Raw genomic sequence first — 13,610 nt, forward strand, 5'->3', positions numbered from 1 at the left:
ACCATATCATTGCTTTTTCTCTGATAAGAAGTCAGCTGTTAATCTTTGGGCATCTCTTAAATATGATGAATTGCTGCTCTCTTGGTGTTTTAAAGATTCATTGATTATCTTTTGCTTGCAACAAAACTGAAAAATTTCAATAAAGATTTGGTTATGCTGTGTCTGGATGTGCATCTCTTTGAGTTTATCCTACACAGAATTTGTTGAGTTTCTGAGATGTATAGATTAATGACTAGCAAAATTTAAAATATGAACAAGTGTCGGTGAAGATATTGAGCAGCTAGTTATGTTAAATACTACTGATAGAAGTGTAAATTGGTGTAATTTAAAAGACAGTTTGGCAGAATCTACTTAGTTTTAACATATAAAAACCCAATGACCTGTCAGTTTTGTGTAAAAAAATGTTCACAGTGACATTATACATACTAGATAGAAACTAGAAATAACAATTGTCTACCAGCATTATAGTGGACAGCTAATCAATGGTAAAATTGTTGAGAATAATGAGTTGCTATGGCCAAGGAATAGGGTGCCGAGACTATGAGCATACATGAGAGAGTCTCTGGAGTATTGGCAAAGTTAACTTCCTGACTGATTGGTGGTTTTATGGCTTTTTAATTTGTGATAACTTAAGGAGATGTAAACTTACCTTTTATTCCTTTTGTGTGTGTTAAAGTGCAAAAACATTTAAAAATTAAGAAGACAGCAGGCTCAGCACCTATAGCTCTGTGGTTAGGGCACTGGCCACATACACTGGGGCCAGTGGGTTCGAACCCAGCCCCCGCCTGCTAAACAACAATGACAACTATAGGAACAACAATGACAACTATAGGAACAAGAACAACAAAAACAATAGCCAGGTGGTGTGGCGGGTGCCTGTAGTCCCAGTTACTCGGGAGGATAAGGCAAGAGAATCACTTAAGCCCAAGAGTTTGAGGTTGCTGTGAGCTGTGACACCATGGCAGTCTACTCACATAGTAAGACTCTGTCTCAAAAAAAAAAAAAAAAAAAAAATTAAAAAGATAGATTACCAAAACAAACTCCAGTAAAAAAACTATAGTTAGATCCATATGTGTTACTCTGAAAAGATGTCTGAGTATGTAAGAGAAAATACTAATTGCAGAAAAGTATGATCTTATTTGTGCCAAGTAAGAGAATGGGTGTGTATGTGTTTTATTATATTTCTTTGGAGACAGTTGATGCAAGCTGCCAGTTCCAATTACTCCAAAGTAGCAGAATAAAGAACAGTGTCTTCTCTCCTCAAAGCTTGATGTGTTTCCCTGGATTTTAGATAGATTCAACTGAAAAAATGTCCTCCATGAGGCACATTATAGTGAACTTACCATAAGTCAAAGACAAGAAAGAATTCTAAAAACATCAAGAGAAAACCACCAAGTCACATAAAAGGGAATTCTCAATAGACAGATATCAGATTTTTTAGGAGAAGCTTCGCAGGCCAAAAGGGAGTAAGACATTTTCAAAATGCTGAAATAAAAATGAAAAAACCCTGCCAATCAAGAATATGATTTTCAGTACAATTATCCTTCAGAAATGAAGGAGAAGTAAAGTCTTTCCCAGATAAAGAAAGACTAAGCCTAATTTATCTCCACTTGTCTGGTCTTATAAGACATGCTTAAGAAAGTCCAATATCTGGAAGTAAAATGATAATAACTACCATCATGAAAGCATGCAAAAGTTTAAAACTCACTAGTACAGCAGATGCACAAATGATAAAGAGAAAGGATTTAAACCTTATCATAACAGAAAACCACCAAATCTCAAAGATAAATACTAAGAGACTAAGGAAAAAAACATACGATATACAAAATAGCCAGAAAACAACAGAATAACAGGAGTAATCCTCACTTACCAATAATAATCTTAAATGTAAACAGATTAAATTCCCCAGTTAAAAAATGTAGACTGGCAGGATGAATTTTTTTTTTTAAAGATCCAATTATATGCTGCCTGCAAGAAATTCACTTAACCCATAAAGACACCATAGACTGAAAGTAAAGGAGTGGAAAAAGATAATCCAGGCAAACAGAAACCAAAAGTAAGCAGGAATAGCCATACTTAGATAAAACAGACTTTAAACCAATAGTTGTAAAAAGAAACAAAGGTCACATATAATGATAAAAGAATCAATTCAGCAAGAGGATATAACAATTATAAATATATATGAATCCAACACTGGAGCACCCAGATATATAAAGCAAATATAATATATATAGAAAGAGATACAATACAATAGTAGTTAGGAACTTCAATATTCCACTCTCAGCATTGGATAGATGGCAGAGGTTCTCAACCTGTGGGTTGCGACCTGTTTGGGGGTTGAATGACCGTGTTCCTTTTCACAGCGGTTGCCTAAGACCATTGGAAAACACATATTTCCAATGGTCTTAGGAAATGAAACACCACTCCTCATGTGTGGGGATCACTACAACATGAGGAACTGTATTAAAGGGTTGCGGCATTAGGAAGGTTGAGAACCACTGATAGAAAACCAACAAAGAAACATCAGATTTAAACTGTGCTATAAGGCCAGGCGTGGTGGCTCACACCTGTAATCCCAGCACTCTAGGAGGCTAAGAAAGATGGATTGCCTGAGCTCACAGGTTTTAGACCAGTCTGAACAAGAGCAAGACCCTGTCTCTAAAAAGGTAAATAAATAGCTGGGCATTGTGGTGGGTACCTGTAGTCTCAGCTACTTGGGAGGCTGAGGCAAGAGAATCGCCTGAGCCCAAGAGTTTGACGTTGTGAACTGTGACTCCATGGCACTCTACTGGGGGCAACAAAGAGAGACTCTGTCTCAAAAAATAAAAAAATAGGCCAGGCCTGTGGCTCAGAGGAGTAGAGTGCTGGCCCCATATACTGGAGGTGGTGGATTCAAATCCAGCCCCGGCCAAAAACTGCAAAAAAAAAAAAAAAAACTTTGTTATAGACCTTATAGACCCACTAGACATTTACAGAATATTTCATCCAATAGCTGCAGAATACACATTCTTCTCAGCATAATATAGAATAGACCATATAATTAGGCTGCCAAAAAAAAAAAGGCCACAGCAAATTTTAAAAAATTAAAATTATAATATTAAGTATTTTTTCTAACCCCAATTGAATAGAAATCAATAATGAGAGGAATTTTGGAAACTAAACAAATACATTGAAATTAAACAACATGATTAGAATGACCAATGACCCAATGAAGAAATTCAGATGAATATTTAAAAATGCTTTTTAAACAAATGAAAATAGAAGCACAATATACCAAAACCTATGGAACACAGATAAATCAGCACTGAAAGAAATTTATAGTGTTAATCACCTCCATCAAAAAAAGTAGAAAAATTTCAAACAAGTAACCTAATAATGCATCCATGAACTAGAAAAGCAAGAAAAAAAATTCAAAATTAGTAGAAATAACAAAATAAACAATCCAATTATAAATGGGCAAATGATCTGAACAGAAATTTCTCAAAAGAAGACATATAAATGGCCAAAAAGTACATATATATGAAAAAGTGCTCAACATCACTAATCATCAGGGAAATAAAAATCAAAACCACAATGAGATATCATCTCACTTCATTTATACTTTCATCAAAAAGACAAAAAATAATAAATTCTGGTAAGAAGGTGGAAAACAGAACTTTTCTGCACTGTTAGGGGGAATGTGAACTAGTATAGCCACAGTTGACAACAGTATGGAGGTCTTTTTAAAAACTATAAATAGTCGGGCTGGGCATGTTGGCTCATGCCTGTAATCCTAACACTCTGGGAGGCCAAGGTGGGTGGATTGCTTGAGCTCAGGAGTTCAAAACCAACCTGAGCAAGAGAGAAACCACATCTCTAAAAACAGCCAGACATTGCAGTGGGCACCTGTAGTCCCAGCTACCTGGAAGGCTAAGGCAGGAGAGTCACTTGAGCCCAAGAGTTTGAGGTTGCTTTGAGCTGTGATGCCTCTGCCTTCTATTGAGGGTGACAAAGTGAAACTCTGTTTCAAAAAACAAACACCCCCCCCCCCCCCCACAAATAGAACTACTATCTTACCCAGCAATTCCACTACTGGGTATTTATCTAATGGAAATAAAATCAGTATATCAAAGAAGCATCTGCACTCTCATATTTATGGCAGCACTATTCACAATAGTCAAGATACGGAATTAACCTGGGTGTCCAATAACAAACAAATGGATAAAGATGATGTGGTGCATATACACAATGGACTCCTACTCAGTGATAAAAAAGAACGTGATCTCATAAAAGTAGTGAGCAGAACAGTGCTTACCAGAGGCTGGGAAGGGTAGAAGGTAGGCTGAATGGAGATAGATTAGTCAGTACGTACAAAATTACAGCTGTATAGGAGAAATACAATCTATTTTTCTACAGCACTGCAGAGTGACTATAGTTAACAATAAATTAGTATATATTTTCAAATAGCTAGAGGAGAGGATTTTGGATGTTCCTAACACAAAGAAATGATAAATCTTTGAGGATGCTGATTTCTAATGAACCTGATTTGATCCATGCACATTGTATATATATATCAAAACATTACATTACACTTTATATGTACAGTTGTATGTGTCAATTAAATTGTTTAAATGTTTAAATTGAAAAGAGAGTGACGAATGCATTACCAAAATTAAAAATAAGCAAACCCCAAGGAAATGGTATAGTTACAATTATATCCCTATGTGCTAATTTGGAAAAATGTATTACCTATGTTAGAGAAAACACTATTTGCAGGACAGTATCACAGTATGATCTTATTCGTGCAAAGTAAGAGAATGTATGAGTGTTTGTGTGTGCGTGTGTGTGTTTCTGAACATGTTTCTTTGGAGACAGGTGCTGCCTGTTTCTTTCAAGGTAGTAGAATAGGGAAGCCATTCTCTTCAAAGCCTAAAGCAGGATGTGTATCTTTGGAGTTTGGAAGTCACACATGATACTGCTCAAAGTGCATAGGGCAAAAAGATGCAGTATTGGTGAAAATTAAAATAAATAGGGTAAATTAAAAAAAATGGTATGTCATTTCTAGGTAATAGAAATAGATTTATTATGTCATTTTAAAAAAATGAAATGACATTTTTAGAGTCATAATTATATGTGTGTATGTATATGTATATATATATATATATATATACGACAAACACACACATTTATTTAGTTTTCTCATTGAATTGGAGAAGAAAAGCCTCAGTTCCCATTCCTTTCTTGTTTCTGACCTGACCCCTAAATTTCTGTAATTAGAAGTGACCTTGAAAGATGCAGGCCCACAGAAAACTCATAAATTACTCTCCTCTTTCTCTCGCTTTCCTCTCTCTTCTCCTCTCTCTCTCTTCTTCGCTCTCCTCTTTTCTCTTCTCTCCTCTCTCCTCCTTGGTGCTGCTCTGCAGCATCCCTCCCTCTCCAGTAAAGACCTTTCATACAAAAAATAAAAAATAAAATTCATAAATTAAACAACTAAATGCATGCCTTTGTCTCTGGTTACAAGTAGAATAAGCCAATCCTGCCAACTTTAGGAAGACTATGGCAGAATATTTAAACTGGAATAAAGGGGTGGGGGTAATCTTGGCAATCCATGCAACCTCTCTCAGCCTCGGTTCATTGAAATATCAAATGAGGACTTATTTACTCTCCGTACATCTCATAGATGCTGTTGCAACAATCCAAGTCAGAAAAACTCCAGGCATCTACACATGGATTCCTTATCCAGTGGGACAAGGAGGAAAGTGAAGAGCCCCCTGAGTGCTAAGACAGGTAGAAGGGCACAGGAGGAAAGCTGTCTGGCGGGGTGCCGTAGCTTGTGTGGGTGCAGTGGTCTGGCACAGGCTGTCAGAACTCAGCAGTGACTGCAGCAATTGTTAGAGCTAAGAGAAACAAGCAACTGTTCAGGAGGAAAAATGTTTTATTAATGACATTCTTTAGATTTCTTGATGCAATGTGGTAATAAACTGTAGATTGTTTTAAAATTATCTACATATAAAGTATCCCCTTGCTGCCAGCATCCTGTGGACTGCTTCCTCTGGTGGCCTTGGGCATGCCTCAGGCCTGAGTCATTTATTTGTTTATTCATTCATTTATTCAATTGCCACAGGATCTTGCTCTGTTGCTGGGACAAGCGTGCAGTGGTATCATCTCACTGCAAACTCAAACTCCTGGCTCAGGTGATGCTCCTGCCTCAGTCTCCCAAGTGTCTGGGACTACACGTGCTCACTGCAAAACCCAGTTAATTTTTCTATTTTTTGTAAAGACAGGGTCTAGCTCTTGCTCAAACTGCTGAATTCATATTGACACAAACCAATAAATATATAGAGAAAAAAGAAGAAGTTTGATAAGGACTGGGATAATTACAATGGTCCCTAAGTACTTTCGCATGGGATAATTACAACGGTTCCTAAGTACCTTCACATAATTTTATTATTAATTTTAAAAAGGAAAAGAATAGATTTATGATGGAGAAGAATGGCACATACCACTTTAATTACTTGATCAAAGCGAACCATCAGTACAGGGACAAATTAAAATCATGTACCATCTGGTGGAATGTGATAAGAAGAACACAGCATTATTATTATTACTATTCTGCTGCCAAGGTTGCAGAATCTGAATTTAATTATAAGGCAATACATCAGGAAAAGCCAAATTAAGACATATTCTACACACTAAGTAATCTGTAAAAAAAAAAAAAACAACTTTCAAACAAAAAGTGAAAGGTCATGAAGGTTAAGGAAAGACTGAGAAACTGTTTCAAGGGGGCTAAAGAGACATGACAACCAAATAATGTACATTGTTCTGAACTGGATCTTTCTTCAATAAAGAAAATTATTACAGGCCAGCTGTGGTGCCTCATGTCTGTAATCTCAGCACTCCAGGAGGCTGAAGCCAAGCTCAGGAATTGGAGACCAGCCTGAGCAAGAGCAAGACCCCATTTCTACTAAAAACAGATAGATTTGCCAGGTGTTGTGGTGGGTGCTTGTAGTCCCAGCTACTCGGGAGGCTGAGGCAAGAGGGTCTTGAGCCCAAGAGTTTGAGGTTGCTGTGAGCTATGACAACATAGCACTCTACCCAGGGTGATTGAGTGAGACTCTGTCAGGAAAGGGAAGGGAAGGGAAGGGAAAGGAAGGGAAGGGAACGGAAGGGAGATATTGTTTAAGAGTTAATTTCTTGATTTGGGCAGTTCCATTGTGGTTATATGTATAGGAAAACAATCTTTGGTACGATATATACATTAAAGTATTGGAATGTTAGGGTATCATGTTGGTAATCTACTCTCCTGGGTTTAGGAAAAAAATGTTAATATTTTACTGTACCTGCAGCTCTTCTGTAAGTTTGCTATTGTTTCAAAATAATAAAAAGAAAAAAAGTGAGACTCAAAATGTTATATAACCTGACTACTACCCAGATGGGTAGTAGTTGGTAGCTCACGATTGAAACTCAGGGGCATCTGCCCCTAAAGCCATATCCTCCACTTCCAGTACAAGGTCCTGGTGTCCTAGCTGGCCTCTGCTCCTGTTTGTCACCTGCAAAACAGCCCTCCTTCCCTTGGCGGAGTTGGTGAAGCTGCACCCCTCTGCTCAACTCTATACAGGACCTGGCTCCCCCATCCATCCCACACCTGGGCCAGAACCCACCTCAGGGTGTGACAGGCAGCACCAGAATGTCTGAATGTATAACTGGCTCTATGAGAAAATTACAATGACTCCTGTATTTTTTTTTTTAATAATTCTTTTTCTCCTATGTTTTAGATTCTCAGGCCAGTAGGGCTTGATGACCAGAACCCTGTACTTTTAATTAACTACTTGATCATTTTGAGTTGTTTCCAGAAATGGTGGAATTGAGATTCCCAAGTCCCCTATGCAGACTTCCTGATGCCAAGACTCGCCATCTCTCACTAACACGCCCCAATGCACACGGCTGCTGCTTAAATGCCCCTACTCTCTCAGTTGTGGGGAAGGATTTAAGGCTGCTTACCCTGTTCTCCTAGCTGATATCATCAGCATTAAAAATTCCTTTCTTCTTTTGCAATCCTTGTTGTCTCAGTAGTTGGCCTTATGTGAGACAAGTGACCAGACTTAGACTGGAACCCTCCTCTTGGGTTATAAGAGCACACAGAGCTCCAGATCAGTGCTGCCTGGCTTCCTGCCTCTATGAGTGGGATCCATTAGCTGAGCTTCCCCTCCCTAAAATCCACAATCTCTGGGCATCTCAAGATTTTTCAGTAAGCATGAGGATGTTTCCTTGTCTCAGTTCCCCAGTGTTACCCACAGTTAGAGAGCCTTTCCTAATCTAGTCCCTTCATTGGGGGATTTCATCAATTGGCTTCATACATCATTTGACCACTTAAAATAATCCCCATGGCAGGTTCCCAGACATCACTCACAGCCAATGACAGATGCTGCTGGTTTCCTTCCAGGTGCTTTGCTGCCTCCTGCAGCTGAGCCTCCAGGGCAGAGGGAAGTGGGGGCATGCATTGTGTTTTCTTAGCCCTTTGTCCATGAGCCCACTGACTACGTTGTAGGCATCTGAGGCAGGGGTGTTTTAGGTGGCTCAGTAGTGAGCCAGGTTCCAGGGAAGACAGTTTGCTCCTGTTCATCCTGACCACTTCAGCTTGAGCCATAGCCTCTACCCTGTCTAGAAACAGACAAGGAAGCAAATGAACCTTCATTGGTGCTTGGGTAAGGACTCTCATCTCTCACTGCTAAGGAAGTGTGTTAGTGGAGGTGGTGGTGGGGATGCTGGCTTCTGCCATGGGAGATTCCCTTCTTACAGCCCTGGAGTTTCTGTTAGCAGCTTCTGTGCTCCCCTCAAGAGTCCTAAGTGCTCCTCCAGCCTGAGTGCTCTGCAGGGAAATGAGCTGTGTAAACACGAGGGCTGTTTCCTGCCAGGCCCTCCCTGGAGTAGAGCTCCTTGTGATAGGGGCCTTTGAGAGGTGAGGAGGGAGCCTGGAATTCCACATCCTTATAAATGGTGCTATCCACCTTGCCATTCTGACGTGGAGGCAGAGACCCACGCAGCCTGGGGGCTCTGTGTGCAGGTGAGTTTGGCCCCATCCCCTGGGTCTTCTCCAGTGTACAAGTTGCAGGCAGTGAGAAGCAGCCCAGAGCCGCAGCTCTACCTGTGTCCTGGGCTAGGAAGGAGGGGGCCTCCCCATGCTACCTCCCAATCCACAGCACTGTCATTGTGAGTTCAGGAAGACGGATGTGCAAATATTCTTATACCATGTTCCCTGGATTCCCACAGGGGTTCAGCAGGGTCTGCAGGGGAAAGTGAGAGAACAATTCTCTAAGGAGAACGGAGTGGGGCTCCTTACTGACCACCATGAGGGGGATGGCTGTGGGTCCTGTCCACATGTTTTTATTCTCAGGTCCGTGATCCCTTAGAACCTGAAAAGAGGGTCACTGAGAGTAGAAGGGACAGATAGGGTGAGCGAGTGAGTGGGTGACCACATCCCTTCTCTAACAGCCTGATAGAAACAGATCAAGATTGTCTCCAGAGCTCAGAAGACTCAGCTGAAGTCAGAGAGAGGAAGTGAGTTCCCTAAGGTCTCACAACAAAGCACTAATAGATAAGAGGCTCTATCAGAACCTGGGCTTTCTGACCCTCAGAGCTCCTTACTCTGCCCCTCCTCTCCAAGGGGACAACACCACCTCAAGCCACAGGGATGGGGCATGAGATCTGTTAGATACCAAACAAATGCTGCGAATTTCCATGGCTAGCTTGGGTCTTCCCAGTGCTCTTATCTAGATCTGCCCTAGGGGCAGAAATTTGCAAGTGCTGCCTGCTGATGGGCTGTTGGCCCCTCCCTTCTGCAGAAGCAATGGGAGCTGGAACCATGCTGCTGTGCCCTCTGGCCCTCATCCTCACTTTGGTGGCAGCTTCCAACACTGTAGGTGATGTGAAGGATGTTTGTGTTGGAACCCCTGGTGTCCCTGGCACTCCTGGATCCCACGGTCTGCCAGGAAGAGATGGGAGAGATGGTATCAAAGGAGACCCTGGACCTCCAGGTATTGTGTTGGAGACCTCTCCCCTTACCTAAGGGATAGACACCCCTTTTTAGGAGGCCCATCAGCCCAGGACTCTAAGCTAGGTCCAAAAGTTAGCTGTGTAGGACAGGGTGGGAGTTTCCTAGGGGCCTCAGGTTGGGGCATCCTGAAGCATTTATCCTCAAAGTGCCCACAGAGTGACAGATGAGTCAGCCTAGTTGATAATGGAGATACAGTCTTGCTAGCCCCTACCCAGCGGTGGGTGACAGATCCTTCATGTTCCTGTTCCCTTCTTTTTGCAGGCCCCATGGGCCCCCCTGGAGGAATGACAGGTCTCCCTGGGCGCGATGGGCTAAATGGAGCCCCTGGTGTTGCTGGAGAGCGTGGAGAGAAGGGCGAGCCCGGAATGAGGGGTCCTCCAGGTGAGCAGGGTGGGGCAGTGGGAAGAGGTAACATGGGCATCGCCCCTGTGTGGTCACATGGAGACAATGGGGATTAGTCAAACCACACAGGTCCCCAAGGGCATATGGCTCAACCCAAGTCAGAGGATATGAGGTTGAGAAGAGGAATCAGAGGTGCCTGGGTGGATGGACTTGGGGAGACAGTGGGTCTGGTATGGGAAGAGGGAAGCACTGGGACAGAGTCTATTCCTGGGACAGAAGCTATTCCTGGGACTGAGGCACTGGGATACACAGGGTTTTGTACATCATGGGTACCAGGATACCCTCAGATACACAGGGTTTTGTACATCATGGGTACCAGGAGCTCCACATGCAGAGGGATACTCCAAAGCTCTGAGCAGTACTCAAGGTCCGTTAGGAGAGTACAGAGACAATCGTATTTGCTCTTGGAGGAGGGTGGGGAGGGAGCACTGTTCAGAAGCCAGAAATCCCCCTAGAGGTGGGCAGACAAAGCCATGCAAAGGACACGTCAGGAAGGAGGAGCCAGGATGGACTAAGCAGCTACAAACCTACATTAAGGAAGGTGTGTGGGGAGTGTGAAAACTCACTCTAGCCTCGTGGACTCTTTTAGCTTGGGCCCTCAGCAGTGGGTAGGAACAATTACTTATAAGGCAGAACTCTGGCCTGCAGCTGGTAAAACACCTGCTTGATAGCAAGTGGCATCTGTGTTGGTTTCCCCTCATCCCTGGTGGGGTCTCTCCACAGGGCTCCCGGCTTATCTAGATGAGGAGCTCCAAGCCACACTCCAGGACCTCAGACATCAAATCCTGCAGTCAGCAGGAGGTAAGGGGGCCCCTTGGGGTCTCATCCTCAGCACCAGCCTCTAGAACTTAGAGACTTGACAAACAAGTGTGGGCATGCAGGTGTCAGGGAAAGAATGATGCGTTCCTTTCTCGATGTCTTTGGCCCAGAGGAGACAAGCAGATGAAATTTGCTTCCAATGTTCTAGGAAACCAAGTTCTCTGCCTGTCTTGCTTTCTATGGAATCCCAGGAAACCGCACCATCTCTAGCACTAAATAATTGTTAAATGGATGAATAAATGGGTGAGAGCCCTGAGGGGAAATTAGAAGGTAGGATTAGAAGAGGGAGGGAAGACACAGAGAGAGGCACAGATGGATGCCGAGATCGGAGACAGCCTGATGGCAGAGAGCCCAGATGAGGGAGACAGACTCAGGGACAGAGGGCAGTAGACTGGGCAATGGACTGAGCCACACCACTCTGCTCTTAGTCCTGCTGTTGCAGGGATCCATGCTGGCAGTGGGAGAGAAGGTCTTCTCCACCAACGGGCAGTCAGTCAATTTTGATGACATCAGAGAGTCATGTGCCAGAGCAGGTGGCCACATTGCTGTCCCGAGGAGTCCAGAGGAAAATGAGGCCATTGCAAGCATTGTGAAGAAGTATAACACGTATGCCTACCTGGGCCTGGCCGAGGGCCCCACCCCTGGAAACTTCCACTACCTGGACGGAGCCCCTGTCAACTACTCCAACTGGTACCCTGGAGAGCCTAGGGGGAGGGGCAAAGAGAAGTGTGTGGAGATGTACACAGATGGGCAGTGGAATGACAAGAACTGTCTGCAGTACCGACTGGCCATCTGTGAGTTCTGAGGGGCACCTGGGCCCTGAGACAGAGAGGATCCTGTCTTGCTTCAGCCTCCATCCTGAGAAGCCACATGGTCTATGAGATGCTGTAACTCCTTTTCAACAGAATTTCTCTGTGGCTATTACAGCTGGAGGCATCACATCCTCTTCATTCCCTAGATGTGCCCTGACTCTTCCCACATAATCACTGCTTAGTCTTGTCACTCATCTTTGATCCCCTCTCAGATCTGCACTCAAGGCGGCCACTCCCAACCTGGGCCCTTGGTGGGGTGGAGACCTCCTTCACCCTCATCTTGTCTAGTTCCTTCATTTACAGATGGCAACAGGGAGGTCGCAGGGTGGAAGCATCCTCCAAAATCACACATGCTTGACTCCTTGGTCGCTTTACTCTCCTGGTCCCGGTCTCAGCCAGAATTAGCAGTCTTGTTCAGGTACAATGATAGAGATAGATAGACTTCGAGGAAGTTCTAAACATGTGGAGCTAAGGATGCATTCAAGATTATTTGGCATTCTAAGGTCTCTGAGGCATGCCTGGTCAGCTCTCCATGAGGTCAGGGTGCAAGAGGTGACCCAGCATGGCAGTGGTCAACCCAACCCCAGTGATTGACATGTACAATTTACTTCTTTGAATCTTAGGAAGCCAACTCAGCCTCTTTGGCCTAAAAGCAGCCAGCCTAGGCCTCTAGGGACGAGCTCCCCACCCCAAACATAACCCAAATAACTTTCTACTGATGGACATATCCATACCTCACTTCAGATCTCAGTGAGGCAGTCATGCCACTACCCACATCTCTGGCTCTGCTTTCTCCTTTCGTCAATTCATTCAATCAGATAGTTCATTAAGATCAACTGACCGCCAGGTCATAGGCTATCTCTTGGTATGGAAAAGGTTATCTGTCAGTCTTGGGGATATTTATTTATCCCAAGCCTATTTTTCATCTGTGAAATGGGTATAAAATCCTTGCTGCTATTACAATTATTACCATTCCTCCAACTACTAAAATTATTAACATAACTCTTACTACAAAGAGAAACTATTGAGCACATACTATGTACTGAGTACCTTGACAAGAATTTCTAATACATTTTATTAAATATTACTTAATCTTTACACAATAGCATGGGACCAGTATTACTTTCCCCATTTTTTTAATATGTCACTGAAGCTTAGAGAAGTTAAATGCTTTGAGTATTATTATTACATAGAGCAGTGGTTCTCAACCTTCCTAAGGCCGCACCCTTTAACACAGTTCCTGTGCGTCGCGACCCACAGATTGAGAACTGCTGATATAGAGCAAGTGGCGCAGGCTGGATCCAAATCTATCTCCCTGGACCTGAAACTCACACTCCTAAACACCCCACCCCTGAGCTGAACAAAGATGATTTCAGAGCAATAAATCATGAATGTGTTAATATTACTTTCTATTACTTCTTTTTTTCCAAGAAAAAAAACTCATTGGCTCGGCGCCTATAGCTCAACCGGCTAAGGCGCCAGCCACGTACACCTAAGGTGGCGGGTTCGAATTCCCAGCCCGGACCCGCCAAACAACAATGACG

The 13,610-nt window shown here is 43.0% G+C and overlaps 1 protein-coding gene across 2 annotated transcripts; it reads left to right on the forward strand.

The window, feature by feature from the left end:
- The first annotated feature begins 9,793 nt into the window (after window positions 1-9,793).
- LOC100956238 (pulmonary surfactant-associated protein A-like) lies at window positions 9,794-12,059 on the forward strand. Of its 2 annotated transcripts, none has more exons than XM_003783511.3 (4): window positions 9,794-10,013; window positions 10,295-10,414; window positions 11,159-11,236; window positions 11,683-12,059. In XM_003783511.3, exons 1-4 carry the CDS (start codon window positions 9,794-9,796, stop codon window positions 12,057-12,059), a joined length of 795 nt encoding a protein of 264 aa, XP_003783559.3. The 2 variants fall into 2 exon arrangements, with proteins under 2 accessions (XP_003783559.3, XP_012656807.1); XM_012801353.1 differs by having other exon boundaries at window positions 9,842-9,959; window positions 10,373-10,414.
- Window positions 12,060-13,610: the final 1,551 nt, after the last annotated feature.

Source organism: Otolemur garnettii, unplaced genomic scaffold (assembly GCF_000181295.1).
Source record: "Otolemur garnettii isolate 467f Iridium unplaced genomic scaffold, OtoGar3 scaffold00008, whole genome shotgun sequence".
In the NCBI taxonomy this organism is placed as follows: domain Eukaryota; kingdom Metazoa; phylum Chordata; class Mammalia; order Primates; family Galagidae; genus Otolemur; species Otolemur garnettii.